The sequence below is a fragment of the Miniopterus natalensis genome, chromosome 3, assembly GCF_054644295.1.
Source record: "Miniopterus natalensis isolate mMinNat1 chromosome 3, mMinNat1.hap1, whole genome shotgun sequence".
NCBI classification, from domain to species: domain Eukaryota; kingdom Metazoa; phylum Chordata; class Mammalia; order Chiroptera; family Miniopteridae; genus Miniopterus; species Miniopterus natalensis.
The window spans coordinates 9,597,099-9,610,445 of NC_142083.1; the positions used below are offsets into that span (position 1 = coordinate 9,597,099).

At 38.3% G+C, this 13,347-nt stretch overlaps 1 protein-coding gene across 2 annotated transcripts in view; it reads left to right on the forward strand.

Moving 5' to 3' along the window:
- LMBRD2 (LMBR1 domain containing 2) overlaps window positions 1-13,347 on the forward strand; it is a 37,657-nt gene that overhangs the window by 18,325 nt on the left and 5,985 nt on the right. Inside the window, exons 9-18 of one of the 2 annotated variants that reach the window (XM_016224564.2) lie at window positions 868-981; window positions 1,272-1,455; window positions 4,069-4,250; window positions 4,771-4,904; window positions 6,530-6,635; window positions 7,264-7,361; window positions 8,069-8,172; window positions 9,333-9,379; window positions 10,700-10,805; window positions 13,137-13,263. In XM_016224564.2, the coding sequence (XP_016080050.1) occupies window positions 868-981; window positions 1,272-1,455; window positions 4,069-4,250; window positions 4,771-4,904; window positions 6,530-6,635; window positions 7,264-7,361; window positions 8,069-8,172; window positions 9,333-9,379; window positions 10,700-10,805; window positions 13,137-13,263 (1,202 nt within the window). Of the gene's footprint in view, window positions 1-867; window positions 982-1,271; window positions 1,456-4,068; window positions 4,251-4,770; window positions 4,905-6,529; window positions 6,636-7,263; window positions 7,362-8,068; window positions 8,173-9,332; window positions 9,380-10,699; window positions 10,806-13,133; window positions 13,264-13,347 lie in introns of both variants that reach the window. The other variant, XM_016224554.2, reaches the window with a different exon arrangement.

Sequence of the window (13,347 nt, forward strand, 5' to 3'; positions counted from 1 at the left end):
TTGGGAGTACTCATATACTTTCAAAAATGATTCTTCAAAACATAATTTCCCCAGTTATCTTCTCTGCAACCATGGAACAACTGAACTATCTCTTTTCCTATATTTTAAATTTATTATACTGATTTTTAGCTAGTATTCCTTTTGGTTAAGATGATAGTCATGAAAATCAGTTCTCTGAATAATTTCTCTCATATTTCCTACCTTTTGAGACCTATTCAGGGAAGTTAACTAACTTGCTCAAGTACATATAGAGAATAAATGATGAATAGCAGGACAGGTAACTCTAAGTCATGCATTTGTTTCTCTGACCATCTTTTTCAAAAATTCAGCATCTTGGATTTGTTATGATTCTTCTTCATTATTTAGCTAGAAAAATAATTGACAGTTTCATTAGGTGCTTACCTAGAAAAATCCTCTTAAATACTAGTTGCTTCATATAGGTAAGCTCCCCTGCCTTACCCATCCCCAGCTAGTATATCTGAGCACAAAGATTAATATTAATAGAGGTAAGAAGAAACTCAGTGTAATTTGAGAGAGAGAGGGAGAGAGAGAAACATCAATCAGCTGCCTCCCATATGCACCCCGACCTGGGAACCTGCAACCTAGGTATGTGCCCTGACTGGGAATTGAACCCGCAACCTTTTGGTGATGCTCCAACAAACTTTTGTGCCACCTGGCCAGAGCTTAATGCATCTTTTAAAACATTTCAAAAATATGTCAACAAAACGTGCAACTATTTAGAGATGACAATAAAGGAAGATATTTTTGAGAAAATTAGAAATACCTAAGAATGAAAAAGATTTAATAAAAATAAAATTTTTATCGTTTTGCAAATAAGATTTTTAAAAGCCTACTTGTTCCTTTTAGTGCCCTACAGAGTATCAGGAAAAAATGGGTAGGAACATGGACGATTATGAAGATTTTGATGAAAAGCATAATACCTATCCAAGTGAAAAAAGTCTGGTGAAACTACATAAACAGGTAACTTTATTAGTTAGATTTATAATTACTGCCCACAGAGAAGGAATTTTGAGCGAAGTGTTTTATCTTCGTGTTTCTTGACAGGGGTACTATTGGCATTTGGGGAGGGAGAATTATTCACTGAACATAACTATTGTATATATTACAGAATGTTAACATCCTTGGCCCCACCCAGGAAACGCTACTGGCCCTTCCCATTGTCGTGACAACCAAAACATGCCCCTTAATGGGGAGTTGAACCACTGTTGGATCCGAACACTGACAGATAAGCCTCCTGTTCCCTTTTTTAGGTTATTTATTCAGTTCAGAGGCACCGTCGAACTCAAGTACAATGGCAGATTCTTTTGGAACAAGCATTTTATCTAGAAGATGTAGCAAAAAATGAAACTAGTGCTACTCATCAGTTTGTTCACACCTTCCAATCGCCAGAGCCAGAAAATAGATTTGTCCAATATTTTTATAGTCCTACAGTTGGTATGTAATTTGATATAAACTTTTAAGTTTAATGATGATAATTTTTCTGAAGAAAATTTGTATGTGTTTTCACCAATGTGGAGTTGAATTGCATTTGTATTATTTGACTTATACCATGTGATAACATTATATATCAGATTAACTTCCCCCCTCCAAAAACACTATTTTACTTATCATATAACATATCTGTCAGATTGCACTGTTACCTCACAGATAACCAAAATTCTATGCAAAAATACGTGCAATATATCCAGCATATTTTGTATATATAATGTATACTTAAAGTAATTAGAATTCTAAGCAATTTTACATTACAAGCTTGGGTCTCTCCTTCAGTCTTGACATATAACTAAAATATTCCCCTAAAAAATACTCTATTTCCATTTATTAGTCTGTTTACAAAACCTACAGTCAGTAGACATAATTATTCTATTTTCCTTTATGATTATGATGCTTTCTTCAGTGTTATCAAATTTAGTATGAAGACTTTAATGAAAACACCAATGTTATGGTATTAACCTCCTGTTTGCCTTAGGGCTTCAAATAGATGCTCATGTTCACTTGACTCTCTTTTGCATGTTTGGGCTTCAGTATGAAGACTTGGTGGTCATAACAGATATCCCAGAAATCTTATTCAGTGAAGATCTTTCCTAATCAAATGAGGGAATGATGTGACAACGAGTAGAAAAGACAAAAATTTCTGTCCTTGTGGAGTGAGAAAAATGCAGTTTACACATAAAAATGTAATAATATGACGAGTTGGTCGTTGGCTCTAGAAATTGGAGTTCAGAGGAGAAGTCTGGTCTGCAAATATAATAGGGAGTCGTTAGTGGATGGGCCGACCATGGGAGGGGGTAGCGAAGAGAGAACCTGGGGACCGAGCCTGAGGCACTCCAGGATTGAGGCGCCAGGGTGAGGAGGAGGGGCCAGCAGAACCGAGGAGAAGCGGAGTGGCCCATGAGATAGGAAAGTGCGGGCAGTGAGGTCTTTTGAGGGAGAGGGTGTATGAAGTACCTTTTCAGAGTTGCAGGTAGGGCCATCATCATGAGTACTAAGACTGGCCCATTGGATTTCAGAGAGGTGAGGTAGGGTAAGGGTATAAAGAGCTTGATTGGAGTTTAAAAGAAATAAGGAGAGCAGGTAGAAACAGTAAGACTAGAAAACTCTCAAAATGTTTTTCTTACAAAGGGAATAGAAGGAAGAGGTAGAAGCTGAAGGCAGATGGCGGATCATGAGAAACTATAGCAGGCCAGTTGCGAATGGTATCTGAGGGGAAGCTGGATGACACAGAAGAGGTGGCTGGGGTGACATTCATGTGTGGGGGAGATGAAATGAGAAGTGGTGAACACTGAGCAGAAAGGCTAGAGTAGGCGGTGAGGCACAGGTGCACCTGAGCCGATAGAAGATGCATGGTGGGAACGGGGAGGTGTTCTTCTGGGAGTAAGTATAGGGAAAGAGATTTTGGGGAGCTGAGGAAAGAAGAGAAGCTTCAGAACAGTTGCTTAGGAGATTGTGCATGGGAGAAAATTGGTGAATCACAGTAGGCTAGCCAGGCAGTGCTCAGGGTCTACTTGGAGCTAGTGATTAAGAATTTAAAGTGAGGCAAGTCAACAAAGTTGTGTGCCTTCCTCCTGCGGTGACCTCCACAGGTGCAGGCTCAGGGTAGCCAAGGCGTTGGTGACCAGGGCGTAGTCTGGTTTAGCAAGTATAGGGAAGTAAGAGGAAGCAAAAGAACTGGGATATTGTGGAGTGATTACCCTCAAAGATTATGGAGCCTGAGCTGGGTAACAAAAGCAATAAAGGACATCAGGTGTTAAGTGGCAATAAAAAGGTAGAATAAATGGATTGTTGTTCAGGCAGTAGAGTTGGAATACTAGTTGAAGGTGTTGCTTGGACACAGAGATGCTGTAATGAGATTACAAGGAAGGGGTGCAGTTATTGGCAATAAAAGGTTTAGGGAATGAGTAGTTGAGGTGGGGTGGAGGGCAGAATCCTCGGAGGAGAGGAGGCCAAGGAAGTGAAAGACCAGAGTTTTGAAAGGAGTATCACCTATGTGGATATTGAAATCACCAGGAATTAATGATGCTGAGAGTAGGGTTGAAAAGATTTAGAGTGAGCCAGGAGCTCAACTCTTCACTGAAAGAAGTGAAATACTGTGGAGCCTTTTCAATTTTGTGAGCTTTCTTCTTCTTTTCTTAACTTTTATTTTTACCTAAAGTCAGACTTAACAAAAAGTTGCCAGAATAATAACAAAGAATTTCCATATACCCTTCACCCAAACTCTCCTACATTGATATTTTGGGAGAGTGCAGGCCAGCTTGGGATTTTGCTGTGTCCCTGGATTTGAGGTTGATGTTTTCTCTTGATTAGACGTAGGCTCTGTCATTTTTGGCAGGAACACCACAGCAGTGATGATATGTTCTCATCACACATCATAGTAGGAGGCGCATGAGATACTTGTCCCATTACTGGTGGTCATTTGGTTGGAATGGTGTCCGCCTGCTCCCTCCACTGTAAACCTGCTGTTTTTCTCTTTGCAATTATGTACCTTATATGGAGATATATTGAAACCCTGTGGTGTTCCTAATCGGTTTCTTTTCTTTTCTCCTCCAGAATGGTACTGGGAATGTCTTTTGCGACCATGGTTTTACAGAATACTTGCTGTGGTTTTGTCCATCTTCTCTGTGATTGTCGTGTGGTCAGAGTGCACTTTCTTTAGCACCACACCTGTCTTATCCCTCTTTGCGGTCTTCATACAGCTGGCTGAGAAAACATACAATTATATTTATATCGAGGTCAGTTTATTTTATATTTGTTATAAGTAAATGTCAGTTCATAGCATAATCCTTAACTGTAGTATCTTTTCTTCGTATATTTCTTCTAGCAATAAGGAAAGCAGTGAAGTTATTATTCAAACTTCCAAAAATAAGCTTCATCAGTTTACCCAGACTATAAAAACTAAGGACTGTATTTGAAGAGAGAGGAAAAGATAAAAAATAGTGCAAAGTACTCTTTTGAGAGTACTTGCATTTTCTTTATGCCAGCGAAGCAACATAACTTATAGTCTCCATGTGAAGAGCCGCCAAGGGAATGAGAGAGCAGGCTCACTGCAAGAGGTAGATTTGTAATTAGGAATAGGATGTGAAACTGGCTGAGATGTAGATTTTCTTAAATGGCTAAAAAAATTTGTTACTGTATTTAAATTTTAGAATGTCAACTGATGTTACCAGATGTAAAGGATAATGCTGTGACAACATATGAAGTGCTGAAGTCCATTGATCTTAATCTGGGTTTGTTTTTGTTTTGTTTTTGCAGATTGCTTGCTTCCTTTCCATCTTCTTCCTAAGCATCTGTGTGTATTCTACTGTGTTCAGGATTCGCGTGTTTAACTATTACTACCTGGCTTCACATCACCAGACCGATGCTTACAGCCTTCTTTTCAGTGGCATGTAAGTAGATTGTATTTAGAAACCAGGGAAATGTCTCTATTGCATGTATCCTTATGGAGCTCTTTTATTTCATGTTATTCATGCGTCTTCTGCTAACACCTGTATTTCTCTGAACTAATTGATTAGGTTTAACTATTAATTAGATGCTTGTTGATTGCTAGCTAAATACTGCTTGAAGGTTAAGGTTAAAATAGGTATGCTAGATTAGGATATTAAAGAAAGACATAGTGAACCTGGATTTACCATTAGAGATTCCGTAGATAGGTTAGTAAAAAGTAGGAACATTTGAGATTCTAGAGACTAAATCAGACCTAGAGAGTATTATGAGATTCAGTGGCCTCAAACTGAATTTTGGAGGACTGGAAAAACCAACAGGAAAAAGTTTTGCTATGAGATTTAGCAAGAGTTTTGAAAGAGACCCTCAGCTTGGGCTAGGTTGCAAAATCTGTTATTTGTCCATGTTGTTAAATTATCATTCTGGATGTTTATAAGGACTGGACTAGGTAGGTTCACAGAAGAATCAATATACAAAGCACCTCTAAGGCTTTCTTTACCTTTTCCCCCAAATAATTATAAACTCATAGGAACTTGCAGATATAATACAAAGAGTTCTATTAACCTTCCCCCAGCTTTCCCCAATGGAGACATCTTATATAGCTGTTCTACAATATCAGAACCAGGAAATTTACATCGACACAGTACTATTAACTAGACCACAGACCTTATTTAATTCTCACTATTTTTTATCTTTTATTCGTGTGTGTGTGTGTGTGTGTGTGTGTGTGTGTGTGTGTAGATTCCTATAACCACAACTGTTTTATCACCACCAAAACATTCCTCATATTACCTCTTTTTTTCAGTTACAGTTTACGTCCTGTATTATTCTGTATTAGTTTCAGATATACAGCATACTGGCTAGACAATCATGTTCTTTATAGAGTGGTCCCACAATATTTCAAGTACCCACCTGGGCCCATGCATAGTTATTACAGTGTTATCAACTAGATTCCCTATGCTACTTTATATCCCTATGATTTTTCTATAACTACCAATTTGTACTTAATACCTTCACCTTTTTCACCTGCCCTCCCTTCATTTTTCTGTCCCCCATTCTTCAGCTCTGTGCTTCTGCATGGTTCTCTTTCTATCTAGATAGATTGCTGTCTAACAGTTCCTTATACCTATAGTTATCAGAGTGACGTACTTTGATACAGCTTCAGATCTTTCATGTATTGAGCACAGTTCACCTTAAGGATGTTACTGTCCTTGTCATGCTGCTGAGACAGATAGCACAGATGGCAGACTTGGAGGAGACACACACAAAGGCATGTCACCAGTTCTTGGGATAAAGCAGTGGCAAGCTCCACCAAAGCAGGCAGCCTGAGACTGGAGTTTGCCATATAGGTGACTGACGATGTTTTTAAGGAAGATGCGATTAATAGGATTTTCAGAATGTCTCCCAAGGAAGTAAGGGGAGTTCACGTTTACTAATTCAAAATATATGCAGTACAGCTAGATGAAAATAATAGTTACAAGGACCCGAAGTGTTTTTAATACATTTCACTATAACATAAAATGTATTTTGCTTTATTTTTTATATACCTATCTATAAATGCTTATTGCAGGTTATTTTGCCGTTTGACTCCTCCTTTATGTCTTAATTTCCTGGGGTTGACCCACATGGATTCCTCCATCTCTCACCAGAATACGCAGCCAACTGCTTATACGTCTGTGAGTATGGTCAGCAAGCGGGTTCTGCAGGCTCGTCATCTGTATGGGATGTTATTACTGGGAAAGTTCTTTTTAACTCAGAAAAGTTCTAAAGCATTATTTGGAACTTTTTTAAATAACTAAAACTTTTTTTTAAAGGTTGTATATATAACTAATGACTGGATAAAAGTGATTTTGCTTTCTTTTATTATAAAAAAAATGTTTTCTGGTTCACATAGGTCATCCAATAGACCTGTAATAATAGTAACTTTTATATTTATAGTCTTAATCTATAATGAGATTTTCAGTAATGTTTATAAAATACTAATCTTCTTTTGGAGAAAACCTTAAAAAATAAGCAAATTAAAATATAAGCAGCATATGACATTATATTAGTTTAAGTCGTACAACATAATAATTTGATATATACATATATCGTGAAATGTCAGCATTCATCACCTCAGTAACAATTGTTTTTCTTGTGATGAGAATTTAAAAATCAGTCCATTTAGTGTTTTATTTATACTTTTTTGAGAAGTCTAAATATATTGATATAACTGGTTATGTGTGAATTTTCTAATGATCGAAAAAATAAAAAATATAGAATTGTACTGATTTAACTTATTTTTTCCTACTCTTTTCTTCTCAGATTATGGGTTCCATGAAAGTTTTGTCCTTTATTGCAGATGGATTCTACATATATTATCCTATGCTGGTGGTAATTCTCTGCATTGCTACGTATTTTAGGTAAGGAACTTACCGTCACTTATTTTTTCACGTATGCTTAGCCTGATCTGGGTACCCTTTCTTCTTAAAACTCTTTTAAATATTTATTGCTTGGCTTTGGTTGTTGTTTGCTCTATTGTGACTTCGGGGATGCTGGGAATAGTTTAAGGGACTGCTTGAGTGATTAGGTAAGGCTCTTTTTCCGAAGATATTTTCAGAAAAAGAGAGGTGGAGTTTTCATTATAAATACTTAGGCTACAGAGTGATAGGACTGATTACAGAATGTTAACTGGAAATCCTGGCCTTCCACATTGGCAGCCAATGAAGCTTATAAAACACCCAACACCCAGCTTGTGTTCAGTAACAACAGTTAGTCTTAGGACTTTCCCCACAATCATTGCTGGGCTTCTAGATGCTTCAGATCATGGCCAACACAGAAAGTCAGGTGAGGAGGCAGTACTAGTAAGGCTGGGAGGTACATGGGCTGCTCTTTGTATAGGATTAGAAAAAGTGGTAGAATCTTAGACTAGTCAAGTGGCATGCTGGGAATATAAGCTTCTTAGAAAGGGAAATAAGTACTTCTTGAAGACAAATATAACTATGTAACTTGCCATGATAACTAATAATAAAACATAGGTTTCTTTGAGGGTGACAGCACTAAAAAACAGTTTAAACATTTACAGTGTGAAATAATGCTTATTTTTCTTTTGAAAATCTACTTTTATTAGTTTGGGAACTCGTTGTTTGAATCTACTTGGTTTCCAGCAGTTCATGGGAGATAATGATATGACCTCAGACTTAGTCGATGAAGGAAAAGAATTAATCCGGCGAGGTAAGATTTGTCTTTTAAAATAAGTGAAGGGAAAGTGCAAAGACTCAGAATACAGAATTAATGTTTGTATAATTTGTAATACTTAATCTAGCTTAAGAAATTACAAATTAATATTGTTTAGCTAAAAACCTACATAAAGGCTTCATAGCAAAAATAATTTGAAAACATAAGTGATTGTCTCATCTGTCTTTAAGAAATTCTGCAGCAGAAATTGTTTAGTATGTCTGCAGCTAAATAATGCCCTTGTATGGTGCTGGAGTCATTTTCATGTTTGCTTTGAGGCAGATACTCCAAGTTCAACACTACTATAAAGCTTGTTAATTTAAAAAATCATCAGTTTAATACCGCATAGGAAATCATTGAAGCCAAGGCTGGATTTTAGAATGTGGTGGGTGGTCACTAACAACCTGTTGGACTGTGTGCCACTCTACTAGAATCTAATCTCCGAGTTGAGTGTGTCACATTCCTTGATGCTCAAGTGATGGTAGGATAGGGGAAAGAAAACAGAACTGGAGTTTTGGGACATTGATTCTCAGGTACTGTCCCTAGTTTGTCTGAGGCTTTTATATGATCATTACTTAAATGTAAGCCAAAATTTGTCGTGGCTCTAAAATAAGCTGGGGTAGCCTTCACATGCTCTCATAGGAAGGCGTGTCTAGTTAATGTAATAGTTCTACTGCTTTTGCATTAATTAGACCTCATCTGGAGGGTCCTATCCAGTCCTGGGTAAGACTTTCAAGAGTAAGAATGGTAAGTCAGGAGGTATTTAGAGGGCAGAATCAAGACTGTGAAGCATGTCTTATCGGGGAGGGAACCCACCACTGAGTGTGCAGCCAGAAGAGACTAAGGGGGGCGCTCTGATGCAGAAAGAAGTATGACATGTTCAGAAGACAGGACATAAGGAGAGAGGAGCTACAGAGGAGGAAGTCTCCAGTCCCCGTGAGGAACTTTTTCCTCGCTGAGATAGACAGAGCCGGCGGGGCCGTCCCCAGCACAGTGCAGCTAGGTGGTCTCCAAGGTCCTTTCCAACAGCAACCTTTTACCTTTGACTCTGTGGTAATTTAAAGGAAATTGGCCATAGCCTGATACCTTTACTTCAGTTACTCTGCATCTCATTAAATCATGTTGCACCAAATCTGAGACCCCTTTTCTGTCTTTAGAGAAGAGAAAACGGCAAAGGCAAGAAGAAGGTGAAAATCGAAGACGGGTAAGTACAGTGCTTGTTAAACTGCCCTAAGCCATGGGTGAACAGGAATGGCCAACTCTCATGGGTAGAGAACAGTTGGCTAGAGGCCAGAGAGTAGCTGGGAAAGACGTAAGATATGATTTTAAAGAAAGGTAATTTTGCTAGTTTCAGATATACATGCTAGGTGCCCTGTCAGACGTGTTTTAAAAATTCATTAGTAATAAATTCATGTCCAACACCTAGCAGTGTCTTGCGTAAGGTAGATGCTCAGTGAGTACTTACTAAATGAATGAATAAGTTCATGCAGTCTTATCACCAAAGTGATTCTGACTGCTTTAAAATTGTTCTTCTCTATAACATGATATTCATGTTATTCCTCTTCAGTTTTTCTTTAGCCATGTTGGCTGAGGCTAACTAACCCCCTACAGTGAAAAGGCAAAAAATGGGAAAAGCCCAGTCACAGTCACCAGAGTTCCATCGCCTGGGTCTGTGCTGGAGAAGTGTCTGTGCTGAAAGACGCGGGACATCTGCCGGTCATCTTCTCGGTCTTAGCATGTCATGTAAAAGAAGACTTGTGTTTTATTTCAGAGGCATGACTAGAACCAAAGAGTAGAAGTTACTGGAGATGTAGTTCCCCTCTCTCTGAAAACGTCCTCGTTTTACCAGAATTGCAAGGGTGACCACGCACAGAAATGTAGTGTCATCCAGTAAAAGAGCCACAAAGCATCTGCATGGCTGCTTTAGAATGAAACCCTGCACCGCAGGGGAGGTTGAATTAGGTGGCTTCTCATGGTCCTTTCAGTTCTAAGAATTTCATGAGCAGAATCCTAGTGAATATGATTTTAGTGAAGTTCAGACCACACAGTGCCATGCAAGTCATCATCGGATTATCTCTGTGCACAACTTTAACTTCGCTACCAGACATGCGTTTAGAGGGCTCTCTATTTGTAGTTAATTCAGGTGGAAGAAAATTTTAACATCTCATTAATTATTAGGAGTTCTGTTCTCATAATTTCTACGTTGTCAAGGTAAGTTTGTTGTAGTTGTAATATTCTGACATTTTAATAGAATTGAATAACAGTAATCATAGCTAGCAAACATGTCTCTAAATCTCTTTATTTGTAAAAGTTGAATTTGGAAACTATTAAAATCATGTAGAGATAAGAAAAATTATTGACCTGTGATTTTTAAAGGTACTGTGTTAGTTATACTGATTATCTGATGAATTTCTGATGAAAAAATTAAATTATATTACTCTACGTACATAACCTGTGGACACCAATGAATTATTTCCTGCCTGTGACTTCTTGCATTATACATTCATCTGTGTTTCCCTCCTAGGAATGGAAAGAACGTTATGGACACAGTAGAGAAGATTCCACTAGAAACAGAAATGTTCATATTGACCCAAAAGAGTCAAATTTTTCAGATATGAGTACGAACCGAAGTGAGTAGTTGATTATCCGAGTAATTTTTCTTACGCTTGCTTGTATAGACGCTGAGGATGTGGATCTGTTCAGAAATGAGGTTCTGCAGTGACTTTCCGTTTTCACCCTCCAGTGTATTGGAGGGCAGGAAAACGCAGCGATGCATTCTGGTAGGAGGAGGGGTTGCCTGGGATACAGATGAGCAGTTGCAATTGTACTGCCCTGAATAATAGTACCCCAGGCATAGTCTAGGCAGATACTGATTTCTATTGTTTACCCAGATGTTTTTCTTTACTTTTCTATTAGTAGAATGCATTAAGCCTACATTCAGTCATTTTATATGTTGGGTACTTTCCCAGGTATGCAGGCATACAGAGAACATAAATTTCTATCCTTGAGCTGCTCTTAATTTAGCGAGGGACTGTTAACCAGGCAGGAGACATCTGTCAGTGGGTTGAATTGAGAAACCTCCCACATCCTTAATCCTGCCATCTGCCCCTGGAAAGGTGGCAGGAAGCCTGTTTTTGTGCAGAACCAGCACTGAGTGGAAGGCAGAGGTTGTCAGTCTTTGGTGGAGATGCTGAGGGAACGCAGCTCAGGGGATGGAAGAAGTTCTCTACTGGGAAAGGATTTCTGTGATAAAGAAATACTTAACTGAGTATTCACGAATGAATAGTACTTAGCCAGCTGAAGATGTTTTAGGAAGAGGAAGTAATGAGTGACATGAGAGAACCTTTGGGCAAATACAAGCTTTTCTCTGATTAGAGCCTGAAGTGTGAGGAGCCAGATTAGAGGGGAGGCTACAGAGATATTGGGAAACAGATATTATTGTGCTCAGAAGTTTGGAATTTATTTGAAGATAAGATTTCAGTCTGGAAGGAAGCACACTCGGATTTTTAATCTGGAAGGATTTGGCAGCAATATAAAGCAAGATTTTCAGGGAAGTGAGACACGGAAGTCAGCGTAGTTTCTGTTTGTAATGCAGTTGGGAAATGATGGGGGCCTAAAATGAGCAGTGACCCTGGAGATGAAGAGGAAAGGCTGGATTTGAAGGACACTTAGGGTAAGAAGGAAGACAGAAGGGCTAACGTTAAAGCTAGGAAGTAGAGGGAGGATTTTGCAAAAAGATTTGGATGCCTGCTTACCATGGAATGGGAGTAAACAGAGCGGAAGGACCTGAGAGTAAGTGAGAACAGTTAAGAGAAGAGGAAACAGACTTAGGATGGTGAGTTGGTGAGAACCTGGCATGTGGTAGGCAACCAGTATCTGCTGAATGAATGAGAGAAAAGATGGGACAGACAGTCCAGAATGACAAAAGTGTAAGATGTAGTAGAATTGGTTTGCCCTAAGTTTTCAAAAGGAACTCTATCGTAGTTATTTTGAAGCTATTTGGGCTGTTCAGAGCAACATTGTGAAAATGTGGATTGTTAATAAAGAAACCCCATCCACGCAGGAAGGGAGAATTAGTGGTCCAGGTCTGTGCTGACCAGTCACATGTGGCTGTTGAGCACTAGCAATATGGCTGGTGCTCCATGATGAAATGGTAATATTTTGGATATATTGGGTTAAGTTAAATATATTAAAATTAATTTCACTATTTCTTTCTACTTCTTTAATGTACATACTAGAATAATTAAAAGTAAATAGGGGCTTGCATTTTATTTCTGTTGGACATTGCTGCCCTAAACTCTTGCCTGTTGGGAGAAAAATGAGGCCTTTCTTTTTCTTTTTTATTGAATTTGTTGGGGTGCTCTTAGTTAATAAAGTTATATAGTTCAGTCCTTTCTTAAAGAACTGGAATTGAGTGTTTGTGTGTTTTTACCACCCCAAGTCAAGTAACACAATACAATAGACAGATGATGGTGCTGTAGAATTGTACACCTGAAACCTGTATAATTATATTAACCACTGTCACCCCAATAAATTCAATAAAAAAGAAAGATCTGGAGTTGAATACACCTTAAAGAAAATCTTAGTTGAGAAATGAGGTGTAGCAGCCCCTGTAAAACCAACTGTAAAACCAACTGAAACTTGATATGATTATGGATAATTTTACTGTTACGATACCACAGTTAAATATTAACTCTCATTCGTAGTAATTAAGTCTTTGCATTGTAGCTACTTGTGAGCTTAGACCAGCTACAAGGCGAACTTTTCCTTGTTATTTTCTGTCATGTTTTTATCCTTTTAATCTGACTGTGAGGAACCATGTAGTTATCTTTTCTTAACATTGTTGTCACAATCAAAATTCAGATCCTTTATAATCGTGACTTTTCTTTCTGTGAGTTCATAGACTGTGACCCATAAAGACAGTAGAAAAGTAAACATACTTTTTCCTTCTTTTGCAGCAGTATCCAAATATACCAGGGCTAATAACAGGACTGAAAGGGACCGGATAGAACTCCTACAAGATGCAGAACCTTTGGATTTTAATGCAGAAGCGTTCACTGACGATCCTCTTGAGTCTGAATCAGGAAGGTAAGCTCCAGCCTTGTTATGTTGGCTCCAGCATTCCTCTGAAACCTCAATAACATACTGACCTGAAGTGTAAGGAAAATGTTC